At 45.8% G+C, this 19723-nt stretch overlaps 1 protein-coding gene across 7 annotated transcripts in view; it reads left to right on the top strand.

The window, feature by feature from the left end:
• Window positions 1-19723, top strand: part of UBR4 (ubiquitin protein ligase E3 component n-recognin 4) — a 126233-nt gene that overhangs the window by 40186 nt on the left and 66324 nt on the right. For 4 of the 7 annotated variants that reach the window (XM_068539036.1, XM_068539032.1, XM_068539031.1 and 1 more), the window contains exons 33-55: window positions 86-274; window positions 700-763; window positions 2288-2479; window positions 3017-3087; window positions 3178-3325; window positions 3753-3980; window positions 4650-4820; window positions 6281-6463; window positions 7335-7493; window positions 7838-7990; window positions 8452-8679; window positions 8979-9136; window positions 10074-10245; window positions 10492-10693; window positions 11538-11701; window positions 12144-12360; window positions 13222-13438; window positions 14189-14221; window positions 15383-15446; window positions 15881-16015; window positions 17017-17191; window positions 18068-18208; window positions 19408-19529. In XM_068539036.1, the coding sequence (XP_068395137.1) occupies window positions 86-274; window positions 700-763; window positions 2288-2479; window positions 3017-3087; window positions 3178-3325; window positions 3753-3980; window positions 4650-4820; window positions 6281-6463; window positions 7335-7493; window positions 7838-7990; window positions 8452-8679; window positions 8979-9136; window positions 10074-10245; window positions 10492-10693; window positions 11538-11701; window positions 12144-12360; window positions 13222-13438; window positions 14189-14221; window positions 15383-15446; window positions 15881-16015; window positions 17017-17191; window positions 18068-18208; window positions 19408-19529 (3586 nt within the window). The remainder of the gene's footprint in view (window positions 1-85; window positions 275-699; window positions 764-2287; window positions 2480-3016; window positions 3088-3177; window positions 3326-3752; window positions 3981-4649; window positions 4821-6280; window positions 6464-7334; window positions 7494-7837; window positions 7991-8451; window positions 8680-8978; window positions 9137-10073; window positions 10246-10491; window positions 10694-11537; window positions 11702-12143; window positions 12361-13221; window positions 13439-14188; window positions 14222-15382; window positions 15447-15880; window positions 16016-17016; window positions 17192-18067; window positions 18209-19407; window positions 19530-19723) is intronic. The other 3 variants (XM_068539035.1, XM_068539034.1, XM_068539030.1) reach the window with 2 other exon arrangements.

The following is a 19723-nucleotide window of genomic DNA, read 5'->3' as shown; positions in this document are numbered from 1 at the left end:
ACTCCTTAATTACTCTTATACATTTAGAAGTGTACAGTCAGATTCCTGTTGATTACTTACCAACTTGCTATTTCTTCTCTGTCAGCCAAGTCGGGGAAGGTGTGTGTGCTGTGCTGTTGGGCACCCTGATCCCCATGGCAACAGAGATGCTGGCCAACGGTGATGGGACTGGTTTCCCTGAACTCATGGTTGTGATGGCTACCCTGGCCAGTGCAGGTCAAGGTGCTGGCCATCTTCAGCTTCATAATGCTGCTGTGGACTGGCTGAGTAGATGGTAAGAGGGTGAAATTGGAGGAACGCATCTGTATGTTACAACATTGCTCTTAGAGAAAAGGGGGATAATTAATTACAGGCTATTTTCTGTAGCTCAGAGTGAGTATAAAAGAAATTTGAATCTCTACCTTTTTATTGGGGATTGAGGGAGTAGCCAGTAACTGTTCAGTTTAGATTTAATCTTCATTATTTTATTAGTAGGATTTTCTGTTCATTATTCCTGGGAGAAGTCTTGGGGAAAGTGTACCACCCGCCACTGATAGGAACAGAGCCCCCAACTTCTGATTAGCCACATAATTTTCTAAGAATGCCTTTGGTTCACAGTGTCCACAAATTGATGCGAGATATGTGAAGATGCTTCCTTTCTTTGATTCCTTAGATGATTTTGTGTGTTTCCTCCCCCCCCTTTTTTTTTCTTTGGGACAGCAAGAAATACCTGTCACAGAAGAATGTGGTTGAAAAACTGAATGCCAATGTAATGCATGGAAAGGTAAGACAAGTGAGGAGTGACAGCAGTCAGGGAGTGGTGATTCTTACCTTTGTGGCCAGGTGGAAGTCTCCTTCCTGTTGGTTTCTGGCCCTGGCTAGCCTACAGAGGATAAGGCCTATAATCTCAAAGGCCTAGAAGTGTGTAATTGCTAACTGCATGCCCTTAGGCCTCTTCTCGGTGGCAAGAAGTGATAGGAGGGAAATATTCTGGTAAACAGACATCCAACAGAGTCTTTCCTGAAACAGTGAATTACTGCTATTTTTAGGTATTGGCATGCTCTGGAAAATTGTCCCCTGCTCCTGCATTGGAACTGTGTGCTCTGAGTGTTATACGGAGTTACGGTCTACCTCCTCAGCTCCAGTCCAGATGCTAGAATTGTTTACTTTACCTGAAGGTTCAGGTCACTGTGCTGAGAAAAAGGGTGGAAACTGGTAGAAATCTTGCATTCAGGCATTTTCTCCCCCCACCCAACCCATGAACCTGACATGGTGGCTAAGAGCAGATAACTGGCCTCTGACCCACCACAGCACCATTCGTCTCTCCCTGCTTTCTTGCTGATCTTTATCCTTTCCACACTGAACTGTTATAGTGCAGAGTGAAGGAACTTAGAAATCTGAGGCTTTGATGCCAGACTTTTGGGTTTTTTTTAGGCAAGCACGAACTATCTGCAGTGATTTGCTGGAAAAATTTCCCCTTGATCTCTGAAGCTATTCCTCCCCTCCTGCATTAATTAAAAACCCAGTAATTTAAATATCTTTCACTAATGGTTAAAAAAAATGGTAACAGCAGGAAAATAGCCAATGAGAGCTTATTCATACTTTTAATATAGCCTTTTTTCTTGAGGTGTAATTGACATAGAATATTATATTAGTTTCAGATGTACAACATAATGATTTGATATTTGTTTTTATTGCAGAATGATCACAGTAAGTCTAGTTAATATCCATCACCATACGTAGTTAACAAAATTTGTTTTTTCTTGCAATGAGGACTTTTAAGACCTACTCTCTTCATAACTTTCAGATATGCATACAGTAGTATTTATTAACTCTAGTCACTGTGTTTGACATTACATCCCCATGACTTATTTATTTTATAACTGGAAGTTGGTACCTTTTGACCCCGATCACCCGTTTCACCCATCCTCCTACCCCCTGCCTCTGGCACCACCAGTCTGTTCTTTGTATCAATCTAGTTTTTTCTTGAATGATTTTTGTCTCCATTTCAACTTTTTTTTCTTGATTTCCATTGTACTTCATTTTATAAAATTTTTTAAAGAGTTGTCTTTGTGCTTAAGAAAGAATGAAACACACTGATTCAGTACAGTTTATTGACCAACTACATGTAGTCATAGTGCTAAGAGCTGAGGAAATAGATAATTAAAACATGTTGTTTTTCTTCTCTGCTTTTATACTATTCCTTTGATATTGAGCTTTATTGGGAAAAGCTTGAGAAAACACAGTTTACATAATAATCGACTATGGAGAACTGAAGTTTCCATGGTGTGGTGGTCTTCTCTTACAGCATGTGATAGTCCTGGAGTGCACCTGCCATATTATGTCTTACTTGGCTGATGTCACCAATGCCCTGAGCCAGAGTAACGGTCAAGGCCCAAGTCACCTCTCAGTGGATGGGGAAGAGCGGGCCATTGAAGTGGACTCAGACTGGGTGGAGGAGCTGGCAGTGGAAGAGGAAGACTCCCAGGCTGAGGATTCAGTAAGTAAAGTAACCACCACGGTCATGGCTGATCGGCACTTGCAGAGCTCACACTAACAATCCTTTGGCCCTCCCTTCTAGCCCCTGTGAGCTTCAGAACTCTTCCCAGTCCTTGTTGCTTTCTCACAGCTTACATGACTAATGCCAGACTGATTTTCCAGGCCTGCAGAGCAAGCTATAGGGCTCTAGTCTCCTAGGGGAAGGACCGTTTAATAAGCACATGTCTTCCTCCATCTAGAGGCACTTGTCCTACAGTTTCTTGGTTTCTGCATCCAAAATGGAGTTTCAAAGATGAGTTCTTCATGGGGATGGTGTGAGCTCCCTTGTAGAGAAAACATAAGATTTATTTTTTTCTTAGCCACAAAACCTTAAGGTCTCACCTGAAATTGCAGCATATTTATAGCCTGCAAGCTATCTCCAATTGGAGTAGGTTTCTACTGGTCATTTATGAGTCAGTGGTTTACTCTCCGTAGGGTGTGTTTTTATGGGTCCCTGTGTAGAAGGATATATTTCTGATTAAAACTATTATCTTTGAAGGATGAAGATTCTCTTTGCAATAAATTGTGCACTTTTACCATCACTCAGAAAGAATTCATGAACCAGCATTGGTAAGGGTAGTTTTTCGTTTTAGGTGAGGGTTTGCTGGGCCTTGATTGTTGGGACTTCTGGGCTCATTGGCTGGTTCTCATTCTTCGTAGGTACCACTGTCACACCTGCAAAATGGTTGATGGGGTGGGTGTGTGCACAGTATGTGCCAAGGTGTGCCACAAGGATCATGAGATTTCCTATGCCAAGTATGGATCCTTCTTCTGTGACTGTGGAGCCAAGGAAGATGGCAGCTGTCTGGTGAGAGATTGGAACATACTCTCGGCTATAAAGGGTGACTTGTTGGTGACACAAATGCTTAAGCCAAACTGGGAAATTCCCATGTCACCTTCATGGTGGCCTGGGTCTAGGACTAAGTTCTGGTTGTCATTGATTAGCTATATAGTCATGGCCTACGCACTTCACTTAGAATATTAGAACTTGCAATGTCCTTAGAGATCTTGCAGTTTTTTAAAGACCCCCTCCACAATTTCAAGACCTATTGCTATGAGTGGGTAAAGTACCAGATATTAGGTGAATACAATGAAGATCAGAATTCAGGCTTTTGGATATTCTTTAAATGGTTAGCCAGTGTCTCCTTTGGGTCAGATTTTCCTTCAGCATCTTAGGCAGTATTTCATCTATGCTTGTGGCAAGACTTGGGGCCTCTGACGTTTTCTTTCCCTAGGCTCTAGTGAAGCGAACTCCCAGCAGCGGCATGAGCTCCACCATGAAGGAGTCAGCATTTCAGAGTGAACCCAGAGTTTCAGAGAGTCTCGTGCGCCACACCAGCACCTCCCCGGCGGACAAGGCCAAAGTCACCATCAGCGACGGAAAGGTTGCCGATGAAGAGAAGCCCAAGAAGAGCAGCCTGTGCCGCACAGTGGAGGGCTGCCGGGAGGAGCTGCAGAACCAGGTGGGCTCCGCTGGCGCCCAGCATGGGGTCCAGAGCATGGAGCCTGGCCAGCTGGTCCACGAGTGGTCGGTGCGCCAGGCTCTCCTTGCAGCTCCACTGGTGGGCCTCGGGTTGTTTTCTCCTCCCTCTAAATTTACTGATTTCCACAGTGGAATATGAATAGTGTGTGTTGTCAGTCGCTGCTTCATAAGGAAGAATTTATGACTGAGAAGTGTTCGGGAAGTTTGTGGGAGGGTAAATTTTAGTTGTGTAACACTCTAGAGCACACTTTCTTGGTCAAGCTTCCTCATCTGAAGCACAGAATACAGAAAATGATTTGAGTGATTATTTTCTCAGTTTTCCTAAGGACGGTGCATAACTAGAGGTACTCTAGATGCACTGGGGAGAAGTTAACTAATTATACATGGTGGGTGCTTTCAAGCAGTAGGATATCGACGTGGGATCCCTGGTTTAGGAAGATTGCTCTAGGTTAGTAGCACAATAGCGTATTGACTGGAATCAAATCCAGTGTTATTGGAGAGAGTGAGATGAGGGCTAGAATATCAAACTGAAGTGAGGAAAGTGGGTTCTGGATTCTTCCTGTAGGTAGTTACTAGCAAGATTGTGATGATGAGCATGACCCATTATTTTTCTGTTTTTTTTTCACTTGTGTATTTGGATTTTTCTCAGGCCAATTTCTCCTTCGCTCCTCTCGTGTTAGACATGCTCAATTTCCTCATGGATGCCATTCAGACCAACTTTCAGCAGGCTTCAGCTGTGGGGAGCAGCAGCCGGGCTCAGCAGGCCCTCCGGGAGCTGCACACAGTGGACAAGGTGGTCGAGATGACAGACCAGCTGATGGTGAGTGTGTCAGCGTCGGGGAGTTAGGTGCCTGTGGGAACCAGCACGTTGACTGAGATGCCAAAGTGCGCTAGGTACTCTGAGGAATATCCTTAGAACGGTCAACCCCTGGCCATTCAGAACTTAGAATTTAAGGTACCGTGACATCCCGTGTGAAAATCAGCATATGAGGTGTGTCTTCCAGAGAAGGGAATCCAGAGGTCATTCGGACAAACCCAGTGAGTAAGTCTCCTTTTTAGTTCACATAAATATGTGAACCCCTGGATGTGAGGAACGACATTTGGGGGAAATTATAATAGTTAGAAATTTCTTCTGTATGTAAAATAGAAGACCTCCTTACTGTATCTTCTCCCTTAAGGTTCACCTTGTTTACAAAAATAATGCTTGTCCTCTTTGGCTTATAGCCAAAGATTACCTTTAGGTAATCTTCCTTTAATTCTTCCTATGACTTGGGTTGTAAGTTGTAAGACATTACCCACTTTACACCTGCTGCTTAGCACTGACTGTAGGGCCCCTGGCGTGGTCTGCCTGGAGTCTTTAGCAGCTGTGTAAAGTAGTAGAAAGTAAAGTGTCGGCATTTCTGGAAGGGAAGTGTGAAAATGAGTGAGGTACACAAATAGATCTCACAAGGTGACTGCTGTTAACGGAAGCATAATCACTTGGTAATACACACACATATATTCTGGTATTTTATTAAAAATCAGTCACAGTTGGGAATTCCCTGGTGGCCCAGTGGTTAGGACTTGGCACTTTCACTGCTGTGGCCTGGGTTCAATCCCTGGGCAGGGAACTAAGATCCTGCAAGCCATGTGGCGCAGCCAAAAAAACAAAAGGCGTTTTAACATTTTTTAAAAGTGAATACTTTGTATTAATTTAGCTTTATGCAACATTCACTGCGTTGTTCTTATTGGACTGACAATAATTTTGCTGAATTTACCTAACTGTCTGTGGATTAGAGATTGGAATCCATTGCTTTAATTAATTAATTAATTAATTAATTAATTAATTAATTTTTGGCTGCGTTGGGTCTTCGTTGCTGTGCTCGGGCTTTCTCTAGTTGCAGCGAGCGGGGACTGCTCTTCGTTGCGGTGCGCGGGCTTCTCATTCTCGTGGCTTCTCTTGTTGCGGAGCACGGGCTCTAGGTGCACGGGCTTCAGTAGTTGTGGCATGCGGGCTTCAGTAGTTGTGGCTTGTGGGCTCTAGAGTGCAGGCTCAGTAGTTGTGGCGCATGGGCTTAGTTGCTCCGAGGCATGTGGGATCTTCCTGGACCAGGGCTCAAACCCGTGTCCCCTGCATGGCAGGCGGATTCTTAACCACCGTGCCACCAGGGAAGCCCAGTCCCGTTGCTTTTGAATAACTAAATTGTGCAGTGTCTCAGTCACATGAATAGCATGTGTATGAATCCACTTGATCTTTTTTGCTTTATTACTGCCTTCTCTCTCTGCTTCCCTCTTTGCCAGGTTCCCACATTAGGTTCCCAGGAAGGTGCCTTTGAGAATGTTCGGATGAATTACAGTGGAGACCAGGGCCAGACTATTCGACAGCTAATCAGCGCCCATGTGCTCAGGAGGGTGGCTATGTGTGTGCTCTCCTCCCCTCATGGGCGCCGCCAGCATTTGGCTGTCAGCCATGAGAAAGGCAAGGTGGGTCCTCCAATTCCTTCCCTTTCATTTGAGGTCATGTTTGTCTTAGGTGCTGAGCAAAACAAATAGATGACTACACTCAGATTGGCCCTCAGGGAAAAAGTCTGTTGAGTTCCAGCAAAGCTTCAGGGGCAGAGCTCAGCAAACTTTTCTACGTGAACCCTGAGTTACTTTATTAGACTTAGGACCAGTGTGACTAGAACAGAGAGTCTAAATAGTTAATTCCCACTCTATTGTGGGAACCCCTAGGCGAAGGTAACGACTGGTGGTTTCCTAGGACACCGTGGCTCCCAGTCTTTCCCAGTTTGGCCACTCTGAGGACACAAGTGGGGAGAGAAGAGTCTTCATAGGAAGGCTCAGTGATCCTTATTTAGTTCTTTCCTGCCCTCCCAGCCCTCTAAGGGCACAAGGAAGTTTATCGTGTTTTATAGAACCAGGAGAGGTTGGAGGAGAGTATCCTAACTCACACTTTTCTATATTCTGACTTCTTCATTATCAGTAAAGTTGTTTTAATCACACCTTAAGTGAAAAACAAACCAGAGATTAAAATAGCTCTAAAATCCTTTCAAAAACATTCTCAGAGAAAATGAGAAGGGACAGTAGTATATGGGAATTGTTTAAATATTTTATGAACTGATTATACGAAGAGAAGTTGGTTTCTTTTGTCATCTCTAGAAGGAGGAAATGAAAGGCATTCCATTCTTTTAACCAGGGGATGTATGACTGATACTGGTCTTGGAGTTTCCTAAGAGACTTGCCCACAAAAAAAGCCTCCAAATCAGTAGCTCTAGTGAAGGAACGTTTTTTTAATTGCTCTGTGTTTTCTGAGAGGATCTGGGTTAAGAATAAATTGGTAATTATTCCTTTGCAGATCACTGTCCTGCAGCTCTCAGCTCTCCTGAAGCAAGCAGATTCCAGCAAAAGGAAGCTGACTCTGACCCGCCTGGCTTCTGCCCCAGTCCCCTTTACTGTGCTGAGCCTCACGGGGAATCCGTGCAAGGAGGACTACCTTGCTGTTTGTGGGCTGAAGGTAACAATCCTGATCCAGGTTTGGTTCTGTTAAGCTATGGATCCCAGTCACCTTCTCTCCCCTGTTTTCAGCACCACTTTCTCTTATTCATTGTTGAGATCAGAACTTAAAAGCCATTGGGAACACAAACGAAATCTCTGAATTTCTTCCAGATCTTCCAGATTTCTTTTGTATTGGAAATAATCTTTGTGTGTTCTTGACACTTGAACATGTTACTAGACAGTCTGAGTACTGTCTGGAGGCAGGGAATATTAGGGAAGAAAAGGCAGCGTTAGAACTCTGAAATTAATTACGCTACTTTCCAAATCATTTTTTAACCATTCTGTTCCTTCAACCATGTCCAGGACTGCCATGTGCTGACCTTCAGTAGCTCAGGCTCTGTGTCGGATCATTTGGTTTTGCACCCTCAGTTGGCAACAGGAAACTTCATCATCAAAGCCGTGTGGTTACCTGGTTCACAGACTGAGCTAGCAATCGTCACTGCAGATTTTGTCAAGGTATAGTTACAGCTCTTTGATGATCTCGTCCTAGAATGGTTTTGCTTTTAAATCCAGAATGCCTGATCTCCATTATATGTGCTTGCGTCTCTTAGAAATTAAAAATGAAAAATCCTAACATTTTGTTGCCTTTTGTTATGTTGTTGAGCAGGAGCTATCTGTGTGCAGGTAGCAGAAAATTGATTCTCGTTCAACACCCCCTGTGTCCAGTTCACAGCTGTTAATTACTGTACTTGGTATAGAATTTGTTGATGTGTATCTCTCCTCTGCTCATTCCTAAGAGGCAGTGAAAAGATACTTTATCATCTTGTGCTCATTGTCTAGTACTTATAGGTGCTTGCTGAGTGGAGAATGAGTGTTCATTCCTCACTGATTGCAGCTCTGTGGGTTCACCAGGATAGTTTGGGCATGGGACTGAAATGGATCTCCCTTATTTGATCTTTCTTCCTTCCATTCTGCAGATTTATGACCTGTCTGTTGATGCCTTGAGTCCAACCTTCTACTTTCTCCTGCCCAGCTCAAAGATAAGAGATGTTACCTTCCTCTTCAACGAAGAGGGAAAGAACATCATTGTTATAATGTCTTCGGCTGGGTACATCTATACCCAGCTCATGGAAGAGGCCAGCAGTGCCCAGCAGGGACCCTTCTATGTCACTAATGTGCTGGAAATAAACCACGAGGACCTGAAGGTTAGAGCACATGGCACTGTTCCCTTCTATGCCAGGTTTAATTAGCCTAGCAAGGCTTCTGTTGTTCGTTTCTCTTTTTTCTTCTAACTTTTCATCTAATAGCAAAAACTTTAGTTCTTTAGGACTAAACTTGAAGTTCCATTATTCTCTTGGTATTTTTAAGGTTTCCTGCGGGGATCTCATACTTCAAGAATGAGACCCCATAATCATGGTGTAAAATGAATGACCAGCCAGAGCAGAAGCTGGTGCCCCAGGCAGCCTGAGAAGTTAATGCGGATGTTGTGTGTCTGTTGTGACAGGACAGTAACAGCCAGGTGGCAGGTGGCGGTGTGTCTGTCTACTACTCGCACGTGTTGCAGATGCTGTTCTTCAGCTACTGCCAAGGCAGGTCGTTTGCAGCCACCATCAGTAGGACGACGCTGGAGGTGTTGCAGCTCTTCTCCATCAACATCAAGAGGTGGGGATGAGCACTTAACGTTGAATTTCCACAACGCCCATGTTCAGCAGGAGAGCTCCGCCCCTCGCAAGGGCTCGCCCTTCCCTGCTTGGTGTCTTTAAATCAAGCGGTGTCCAGTGTTGGTAGGTTGGGCGGCCTGCATGGTTTGTCTCCCACCATGGAGACCCCGAAGCTGTAACAGGTAGTTTGGGGAGCCACTGTCACTCATAAGGAAAAGCTAGGGTCAGGGTAGCAAATGTGATTTTAATTTGATTACTGAGTTTTGAGAAGAGAATGTAAGTTTCTCCTAGACACTCGTGCTGCTAAGATGCCCTTTAAGTTTCCCTCCTGGGGGGTTGATCAGTAAATAGAACATGGTGTCAGCAGATGGGGTGAGCTTGGAGCTTGGGGAGGTGGAGGCTGCCATCAGACTTGTAGGTGACAGGGGTGTGTGAGGTAGTGAGTGTTTTATTTAAGGAGGAGGCAGCAAAGTTTTAGGGTCTCTTCCCCTCTTTCTTACTGCCACTGAAAAGCACTTTGTCTCTGGCCTGTATTTTGTGAATTACCTGGTTTGAGATGAAATAAAATGGATACCATTCATACGTAGCTTGATGTGCTTGGAAATTCTTAAAAGGACAACGGGTCATCAGCCTTTGGCAGCTCCGTGGCCCTATGCAGTTGACAGCCTTACGCACATAGGGCCACCTATTCCCTCAGACAGTGGAACCCAGCAGCTGACTGAGATCCTAAACCAGGACTCCTGCTGGGGGCGCACATTGGGGTGTATGAGAGTATTTATGTGGCTCGGAATAAGACTGAGACTCGTGGGTAGTTTGAGTCCTTGGGTGGGTATATTGCTCTGAGAGTCCAGTTGTTCGTGAGGATGGCCTTTAGGTCAAGAAAAGAACTGTGAGATGGTGATTGACACCCTAACTGTGGCCACTTTTGTCGTCTGTAGTTCCAATGGTGGCAGTAAGACATCTCCTGCCCTTTGCCAGTGGTCTGAGGTGATGAACCACCCTGGCTTGGTGTGTTGTGTCCAGCAAACTACAGGAGTGCCCCTGGTAGTTATGGTGAAACCAGACACTTTCCTCATCCAGGAGATTAAGACTCTTCCTGCCAAAGCAAAGGTCAGTGCCCTGTTCTCCCATCACTTGAATAGACTGTGAACCTGCTCTATTTTTATATTTGTATGTCATGTCACTTTGCCAGCTCTTTCAATGGAGGCCTATAGAAGAATTTTCTCCTACACACCTTTTCTTTGGCAGCCTCAGCACCCCCTCAGTTGACCATGAATCCAGTTGCTTCTCTGCCTGTTTCTGTAGGTTCTGATCTATAGGTGCAGGAACTACCACTCCTCTGTCCCCTCCTCCTAGATCCAGGACATGGTCGCCATCAGGCACACGGCCTGCAATGAGCAGCAGCGGACAACGATGATCTTGCTGTGTGAGGATGGCAGCCTGCGCATCTACATGGCCAACGTGGAGAACACCTCCTACTGGCTTCAGCCCTCCCTGCAGCCCAGCAGTGTCATCAGCATAATGAAACCTGTTCGAAAGCGCAAAACAGCTACCATCAGTAAGGCCCCTCCTCAGAAGACTGGTAGGGGGCGGGGACTTAGAGTAGACCGTTGTAGATAGCCATGAAGAAACAGGGACTGTCCTGCTTGTGCGGCTCATAAAGGTAGAGGTTGTGCTAGCTAGTTTCTCAGAAGCAGAGTCAGGGTTCCTGAGGCCACTCACGGTCTGTGCACAGCAAGCACCTGTTGGCTGTCGACTTCAGGCAGCAGTTCCTAGGTGCCCAGGAAAGAATTCTCTCTTGGACCTGGTTTGAGATGGTTTCCTCTGGGTTTAAGAAAAATGGCTTCCCTGATGTGGTGTGCAGGATGGAACTGATTGAGGAGTAGATCCTTTGGCTGGTTCATTCTCGCCGACTGGTGTAGAAGCCGTCATAGGTGTCTGAGCTGGAAGTCTTTGCTCCTGAGTGATGGAGGAGGACTCTTCAGGGAGTGAAAGCTTGAATTTAGGAGTGAGTGACTCGGACTGAGCAAAGATCTTTACAGGATTCACCCCACCATCTGGAATTTGTTCTAGAGTCTATGTTTGAGATAATCATGCAGCTCATCCTCCTATAAAGAAATAGTTTCCTTTGTTTATTTTAAGTAAACCAGCTCTGAGAGAGCTGCTTGTTATTAAGTGTACCCAATACTGAGATAAGATTTCTTCGCCCCGCTAGGTTGTGTTGTGGTTGGGGATGATGACTGTTGGACAGCTGACCACGTGTAGGCGTCGTACTGATGCAAACCTTACAATCCCGAGTTGGCCTAGAAAGATGAGGGAGTGTACGTGTGAGCTTAGGAGCACAGAGGTGGTAGGGATCGCACTAATGTTGCTCCGTGGCAATCTGATGCTGTTCTCCACAGCAACTCGCACGTCTAGCCAAGTGACCTTCCCCATTGACTTCTTTGAACACAACCAGCAGCTGACAGATGTGGAGTTTGGTGGTAATGACCTCCTGCAGGTCTACAACGCACAACAGATAAAGCACCGGCTGAATTCCACTGGCATGTATGTGGCCAACACCAAGGTGAGGACTGACTGCACTGTGCTGGGTTCAGTCACTGGGTAGAAGGACTCAAGGACACATCTAGAAGGTTTGAGGACACATCTACTCTTAGAATGCAAGACTCACAGTCATTAACCCTTGATTCTAGTTTCATGGTCCCTAGAATTAATGAATATTCTCACGTCCACGCCAAAGGGCTCCTATTCCCGTGTTGTCAGTAGGGTTACTGTGCACAGGGCAGCAGGAGGTGGTTAATGCTGGGGAGAAAGAAGCCTGAAATTGAAGAGTCTACTCCCTGCTTCTGTTTTCCCATCCTTGGAAGAAAAGAAGTCAGTGCTGAGGAGTTAAAAAGGATAAAGGTCTTTTGTGGGCTCACACGTTGTGTCACTGTCACAGGAAGGATCGAAAGTTTGCCCTTAAGAACTTGTAATAATTTTATGATATGTGCCTCTTCTTCCTCCAGCCTGGTGGCTTCACCATTGAGATCAGTAACAACAACAGCACTATGGTGATGACAGGCATGCGGATCCAGATTGGGACCCAGGCGATTGAACGGGCCCCGTCGTATATCGAGATCTTTGGCAGAACCATGCAGCTTAACCTGAGTCGCTCGCGCTGGTTTGACTTCCCCTTCACCAGAGAAGAGGCCCTGCAGGCCGATAAGAAGCTGAACCTCTTCAGTGAGTCCCCAGCCCCTAGCGTAGACTGTATCCTTCTCGTTATGAATTCTGACTGGGTGGCCGCTTCTCTGTGGCTTTCCAGTATTCTAGGAACCCTCTGCTCTACTGATAGCTCTGTGGTCTCTGCCATCATGAAACTTTGAGCTTCGTTTGAGATATAAAGGAAACAAGATGACAGGAAAGGGATATACTCGAGAATGGGAGGGGTAAAGACAGGGTAAAACTCTGCTTCAGGGCTCACTTCTGTAGGTTTGGGTAGCCTTGCTGATGGGGCTGCCTGCGTGTTTGGGCAGAGAGGCAGCAAGATTAGCATGTGAAATCGCAAGGCTTTCTTAAGGCGCAGATGCAGGCCTCAGGGCACATGTCACTGAGAGATGTTTAGCAATGCCTTTAAACCCTCAGAGTACACATCCCTGAGCCTTTCATAAGGCAGGCAACTTTCCCTACCATTTACTGGCCACCTGTCTGAAACTTTTCCTTCCGGAAACAGTTGCTGTTGGTATTCATTCATGATGATGATCTGTGCTTTGAACAAAAGGAGTGTTTAGAGATCCCTGGGGGTGGAGTTGGGAGATACGGTACCCTGATAGCACCAGAGGATCCCTACACTGGTGCTTGGCGACTCTTCTTCTGAGTAGGAGACTTCATGGGCTTTTGGTCCATGGAACTGTTTCTACACGTATTCAGCATCTATACAAGATGAAAGTGCTACTGAAGTCTCAGGAGATAAAGTTCCTCTATGCCTGTGAAATCAGTGAGGCTTGCTACTTTGTCCAGACTAGTCTGGTCTTTGCTTTGGAGGTGGTGGTGGTAACCCTTCAGAGAATGTGCTTCCTAAAGGCTTGCTCTTGCTTACTGCAGTTGGGGCCTCGGTGGATCCAGCAGGTGTCACCATGATCGATGCTGTAAAAGTCTATGGCAAGACTAAGGAGCAGTTTGGCTGGCCTGATGAGCCCCCGGAAGAATTCCCTTCTGCCTCCGTCAGCAACATCTGTCCTTCAAACCTGAGCCAGAGCAATGGCACTGGAGACAGTGACTCAGCTGCCCCTACCACCACGAGTGGAACTGTCCTGGAGAGGTACCAGCACTGGCAGGGGCTGACTTCAGTTCTCACCGGTTCTCACTCTCCCAGCAGAACCTGTGTCTCGAGAGAGTGAGCCTCTAAGTGTCCCAAGTCTGGCCTGTGATTTTTTCAGGATTTCACTCAGTGTCTCCTTAGTGTGCAGACAGGCCTGGAGGCGGCTCAGAGCCATCTGACTCCCAAGGCTCTGCCTGGACCCTTCTGTCCCTTCCCTTCTCTTAATAAGCTCAGGTACCCTTTGGAGTAGCCAGAGGCTGCTGACCAGAAGATGCTTAAGCCAGTATTATAGATTAGGATCTAGTCTTGCTGAAGTTATAGGGAAAAATCTTCCCTTTCATTCCGATTTCATCGTCTTCTCATCTTCCTCTGCAGCAGCTACTTCATGTGGTAATAACACTGCGGGCAAGAGGCTGTCCCAGGCATCTTGTAGCAGTTCAGAGCCTCCTGAGGCTCCCCCCAGTGGCCGTCTTAAGCATTGCGCTTGGCTTCTTTGCGCTAGGGAGCTGCTGGTTTGCCATGGTAGATGCGGGATGTAAGATGTTCAGTTCTTACACTGTAAGTCGTAAGAATAGCCTGGCTTGGAATCACTGCCTCCTGCCAGCAGCCTCCCCACCCAACCCCTTTTCTCTCTCTTTCTCCGCCCCCCCCCCCCCACCCTATTCTTATATTGTTTGCTTAGGATGTATTTCCAGGTTTCTCTGAGCTTCACATTTTTTTCCTTTTTTTTTCTTTTGCTTCTCCCCCAAGTTCTGAAACTGAGTCCCTAACCAAGCTGGACCGGTTAGTATGCCCTCTTTCTTTTCTCTGCACGAGCGAGTGTGTGTCAGAGAGCGGTGTAACTGATGGCGTGGCTTTGCCTTGATTCCGCTTCTGTGGAAAAGTCCTCCTGCTTCTTTCTGTTCTGGTCATTGCATGGCTGCAGAGCTGTCCCGTGTCAAAGTGGAGAATGCGGAGGGTTGTACGTGCGTGCTTGGTGTCAGCCGCTTCAGACTCTTAGCCTCCCCTTCCTTACCCCATCCCTCTCTGCTTCCTCTCTACAGTGGATGAGAAGCGGGGAGGGGGCGCCAGGACAGTGGAAAAGTTCTACTGTCTGAAAAGCCACCAGAGAGCTTGTTCTGTCCACCGTGGTTTTATGTCCCAGGTCTCTCTTTCCTGGCTCTTTACTGCCTTCCTCTGCCCCTTGCCCTTTTTCTCTCCAGCTGCCTTCTCCACACTTTCCCCTCTCTGTCCAGAGCTTCAGCCCTCAGGATGTTGGTCTTTTTACTGTGCTGCATTAAACCCACAGGAGTGAGCCCTTGGGAGCGTGTCACTTGGTACCCTTCAGTGGTTGGGTTTCCTATCCTTCCCTTAGAGAAAATTGCCCAGTTTCCTAAAGGTGCTTTATAGGACCCTTTGAACGTTGGCAATTGGCGTGCACCTGAAAATACAGCTTGTTCTCTTCCCCGTACTTGGGGAACTCATACGAAGTGCCTTTGTGCATTTTCTTGGAGGTGTAAGTAAAATATAACCCCAGCTCTCCCAGTATAAGAAGATGGTTTTAACCTTTCCCTTTGTGTGTCCCCTTTGCCTACTGATCTATGGGGCACCTGAGCTTCGGGTCCCATTGCATCAAGACTGTTAAGCCCTTCTCAGTGATCCCTGCCACAGGCAGCAGGAGGAAGCACATTTATCCTCTTTGAGGAAGAAAAGCCCCGTCTTGGAGTTACGGATTATGAACATGGCCTCAGGTTGATCTCCGAGCAGGAGCCAGGTTTCTTCTGGCCTGTAACACAAGGAAACGATATGCATGGTGCCTGTGGCAGGTCTTATTGTGCTTTGATTTTGTGTTTGGCATTCATTAGCTGTCCCCAAGGTCCTCACGACTGTAGTCTGTGCAGGCTAAAGCACCAGGCAGAGAGAAGGGTTGTTGTTGTGCTCACACCAGCTTTTCTGTCTCCCTAGGCTGGTTGTGAGTTCTTTAGAAGCCCTGGAAAGCTGCTTTGCTGTTGGCCCAATCATCGAGAAGGCAAGTTACTTTTTTAAAGCACATGGGAGCTTTCTGAAGAGGCAGGAAGTCAGTGGAGTCATCAGAGGCCTTGAAGCCTTGCAGCTAAAGAACATTTATAGCATAATCTTGATTTGCAAAGATGATCCAGAGGAATCTTCAGCTTAAGGCCTTATGTCCTACTTTTGGGGGACCCATAGTGAGAGTGTTTTGTAGAATAGGATGAGTGCTGATTAAAGAACACTGTTCCGGGAGTCATGACCTTGGACTCTCTTTACCTGTGTTGTGGGAGGATTGTAATTTCTGAAATTCTTTGTTTTGCTCCTTGTGGTCCATGGAGCCTAACCTAGTCCTGGTGGCCGGGAAGGGAGGAGGGGGTGGGGGGCAGAGTGTGGGCAGTTTATCCTGCATGGATTTGGTGGGGTTAGTGACAACCCTGCTGTCTTCTGCATCAGGAGAGAAACAAGAATGCAGCTCAGGAGCTGGCCACTCTGCTGCTGTCCCTGCCAGCACCTGCCAGTGTCCAGCAGCAGTCCAAGAGCCTTCTGGCCAGCCTGCACACCAGCCGCTCAGCCTATCACAGCCACAAGGTAATCAGGGGTGCCTTCTGTCGAAGCGTAAGTTGTGGTACTGACAGGGAATCAAGCAAATTGGCTTTTTGGATGTAAAGCAAAGGCGTAGCAGAGTAAGGTGGGGAGAGGAGAGCGTTGAGATTAGACCCACACATCCTAAAGTTTCTTCTGAGAAATTAATGAATATCACTCAAAATGAGGACAAGCCAGTCATGGGCCACTGGTTTGCATTCATTTTGTTCTGTTACTCTAATAGGATCAGGAAGATTTAAGGAAGGGAGGGGAGGGATGCTTGGGTAGGGGTGGCTTCTCACTGGCAGAGTGGGGCGGGAAGTCACTCAGGAGGTCAGGGCTGCTGGCATGTGCACTCCTGCAGCTGTGCTGCAGCCCTCAGTGAGGTGTACTTGCTTGTGATGAATTTGGTAAGTGGTTGTTGGAGAGACTGAGGGGGAAATCTGGGGAGAGAGGGTTTCACCTATAAAAGTAAGTAGCGACTGAAGGCAGTAAGTTAGGGCAGTTTCTATAAATGGGAAAGATTGTCGACAGTTCAGATCCATGAGGAGGAAGCCACCAGCTCGGATGCCGTGGTTAGCTTTTGTGCCTCAAACCCAGAGAACTGAGAAATGTGAGTTTAACCTGCTGAACCTCTCAAGGAAAGGCGATTTTGGAAACATAGCTTTGGTATGAACCTGCAAAGAAATGACTTCCATAGGAAGGAGATCTGGGATGTTGTAACTCTGGAGAATCGGCTGGTATTTCTAGTTTTCCTATCATACTTTGATACTGATTTCATGGCTTTTGATTTTTTTTTTTTACACATCTTTAATGTTTTATTATATGAAGAAGTTGAACTGTGTTGGGCTGCTTTGAAGATTTGTTCCAGGTAGTCGACAGTAATTAGCCTGTTCTCTTGCGAGGAGGTAGCCATCCTGATGATCTGTCAGTTCCCCTCTCCTCTGTGCTTTAGTACCCAGGCCTTCCTTGCTTTTGGTTCATCCTCTGTGATTCTTTTGTTGTAGGATCAGGCCTTGCTGAGCAAAGCTGTGCAGTGTCTCAACACATCCAGCAAAGAAGGCAAGGATTTGGACCCTGAGGTCTTCCAGAGGCTGGTGATCACAGCTCGCTCCATTGCCATCATGCGCCCTAACAACCTTGTCCACTTTACGGAGTCAAAGCTGCCCCAGATGGAAACAGGTGAACTTGGCCTGTATGGCTGTGGTCCTGAAATCTGCTTACTACACCACCTTCTTTACTCTCTCATCTTCTTCTTCTTCTCACTGGCTTCTGACTGACTGCACACTCTGAGACAGGGATTTTACTCTCTTGTCTTTATATCTTGAAGGGCTTTTGACATTAGAATTGTATAGTTCTAAGTAAATGCTGTTTCCAGTGCTTACCCCTTGGATTGCTCTTGAGTTTATTTAGTGCTCTGGATATCAGATATAATCTGTCTCTGAATTTACTACCTCTTTAAGATCTTCAGGGTAAAGTTAAGCTTGTGCCCTGGTTGCTTTAAAGTTATAGGATCATGTCTTTTGCTTTCGTGCTGTACTTTTGCCAGTATTTTATTAATATCTGTAGCCTTTCTCAGTGCTTGATTCTATTTCCTCCTCTCTCCTCACATTGGCTGGGTACCAAACCTGCTTTGCTTTCATAAAATAGAGCTTATTGATGCCTTTACAGTTCTGTTATTTACATATTTCCATATGCTGTCATCATCCTGTTCCTCCTCTAGTACTATAATTCACGAATCATTCTAGAAAATTGCAGATGTTCCCCTAGCTTTTAGAAGTTGAACAGTTGCACCTGAGATCTCTGAATCTGCTGTAAGCTCCTGAATGCTCCCCTTCTACTTAATTCTAACATACGATGTTTTCTGTGATATTCCTTTCCCAGACTGTTTTTTTCCTAGATGTGCCTGCTGGAGTCTAGGGATAGTTGGCATATTGACTGGGGCCCCACTTGAAACTCCCTCCCCAGGCAAGCTTCCTTGACCTGAGTTAACCTTAAAACAAATTAAATTCCATCTTAGATTTACCGTCGTTAATAATTTTTTTTCCTCCTGCTTAGAAGGAGCGGATGAGGGGAGAGAACCTCAGAAGCAGTTGGAGGGAGACTGCTGTAGTTTCATCACCCAGCTGGTGAACCACTTCTGGAAACTCCATGCATCCAAACCCAAGAATGCCTTCTTGGCACCTGCCTGCCTGCCAGGTATCATGTTAAAAGGGATACTTGATAGTGAAGCCCGATGTAAGTTTTTTCTTGGAACAGATTGAACTCTTCACCTTTAGCCTTCATCATCCATCTCTTCCAGAGTGGATATTTAGTGAATATTTAGGAAACAGAAGCCTGTGAGATCAGTGTTCCTGATAGAGGAATTTAGCAGTGTAGCAGAGAAGTGGGACTTGCTTGTATCTCTCACGTCGGATTGAATACTTCACATAAAGAAGTGTGTGCGTGTGTATGCCCTTAGTGGTGTTTATAATTGTTTTTAAAAAAGTCTTTGAGGGGACTACCCTGGTGACGCAGTAGTTAAGAATCCGCCTGCCAGTGCAGGGGACACGGGTTTGATCCCTGGTCCGGGAAGATCCCACATGCCACGGAGCAACTAAGCCCATGCGCCACAACTACTAAGCCTGCGCTCTAGAGCCTGCGAGCCACAACTACTGAGCCCGTGTGCCACAACTACTGAAGCCCGCGTGCCTAGAGAGCATGCTCCGCAACAAGAGAAGCCACCGCAATGAGAAGCCCACTCGCTGCAACTAGAGAAAGCCCGCACGCAGCAACGAGGACCCAGTGCAGCCATAAACAAACAAACAAATAAATAAATTTATTTATTTAAAACAAAACCCAAAAAACATCATACTAGAGAATTATTTTATTTCTAAGCTACTGCTGCCTTTGGTATTTAACTTTTCACACTGTCTAAGGTTTTTAGGTGGAAGAGTAGTAAGGTTCTGAATAGCAATCTAGAAAAGTAGAAGGACCCCTGTTACTCATTTGTGTTTGGACATTGCTTGGGCAGTGAACCCAAAAGGCCTGTTAGGGTCATCTTTATCACCTAAGGTTTGGGGATAGTAGGGAACATTTAGACTCTGCTCAGCTCTTCACATTTCTCTGCCCTGTCTTTTGATATCCATAGAGAGTAGACACCTGTTTATTTCTGTGATGCAGGATATTTGGAAAGGCTTTTGGAGACAGTTTGGGAGATTTAGGAGACTATTAATAAAACAAATCACAAACAATGCCTACAGCCTACATTCTATGTGTGTGTTTTGTTTGTTTGTTTTTCTGTGTGTGCTTGTCATTTTCTTGTTAGCTTGACCTTTACATGGGCATAAGAATTTGTACTTTTGTCTTTGACTGTCAAGTAGTTGGAATTTTTTTCACCATCTGTTTCTCCCCTTTAGGCCTAACTCATATTGAAGCTACCGTTAATGCTCTGGTAGACATTATCCATGGCTACTGTACCTGTGAGCTGGACTGTATTAATACAGCATCCAAGATATACATGCAGATGCTATTGTGTCCTGTACGTATCATTACAACCCCAGATAATCCTTATCTGGGAATGTCTGGAAAAAATTTTTTTTATAAGTTTGCTAATTAATGAAATAAAACAGACTTAAAGGAGGGTAATGGGAATTAAGAATTTTACATATCAGTAAAGCCTTTAACATTTTACTCATTCCATGGAAAAGAAGGTTTGAAAAGGGAATGGACTTG

The sequence above is a fragment of the Eschrichtius robustus genome, chromosome 3 (genome assembly GCF_028021215.1).
Source record: "Eschrichtius robustus isolate mEscRob2 chromosome 3, mEscRob2.pri, whole genome shotgun sequence".
Taxonomy (NCBI): Eukaryota; Metazoa; Chordata; class Mammalia; order Artiodactyla; family Eschrichtiidae; genus Eschrichtius; species Eschrichtius robustus.
The sequence above is the reverse complement of the archived record's forward strand: the minus strand, read 5'-3'. Positions and strand labels throughout refer to the sequence as shown.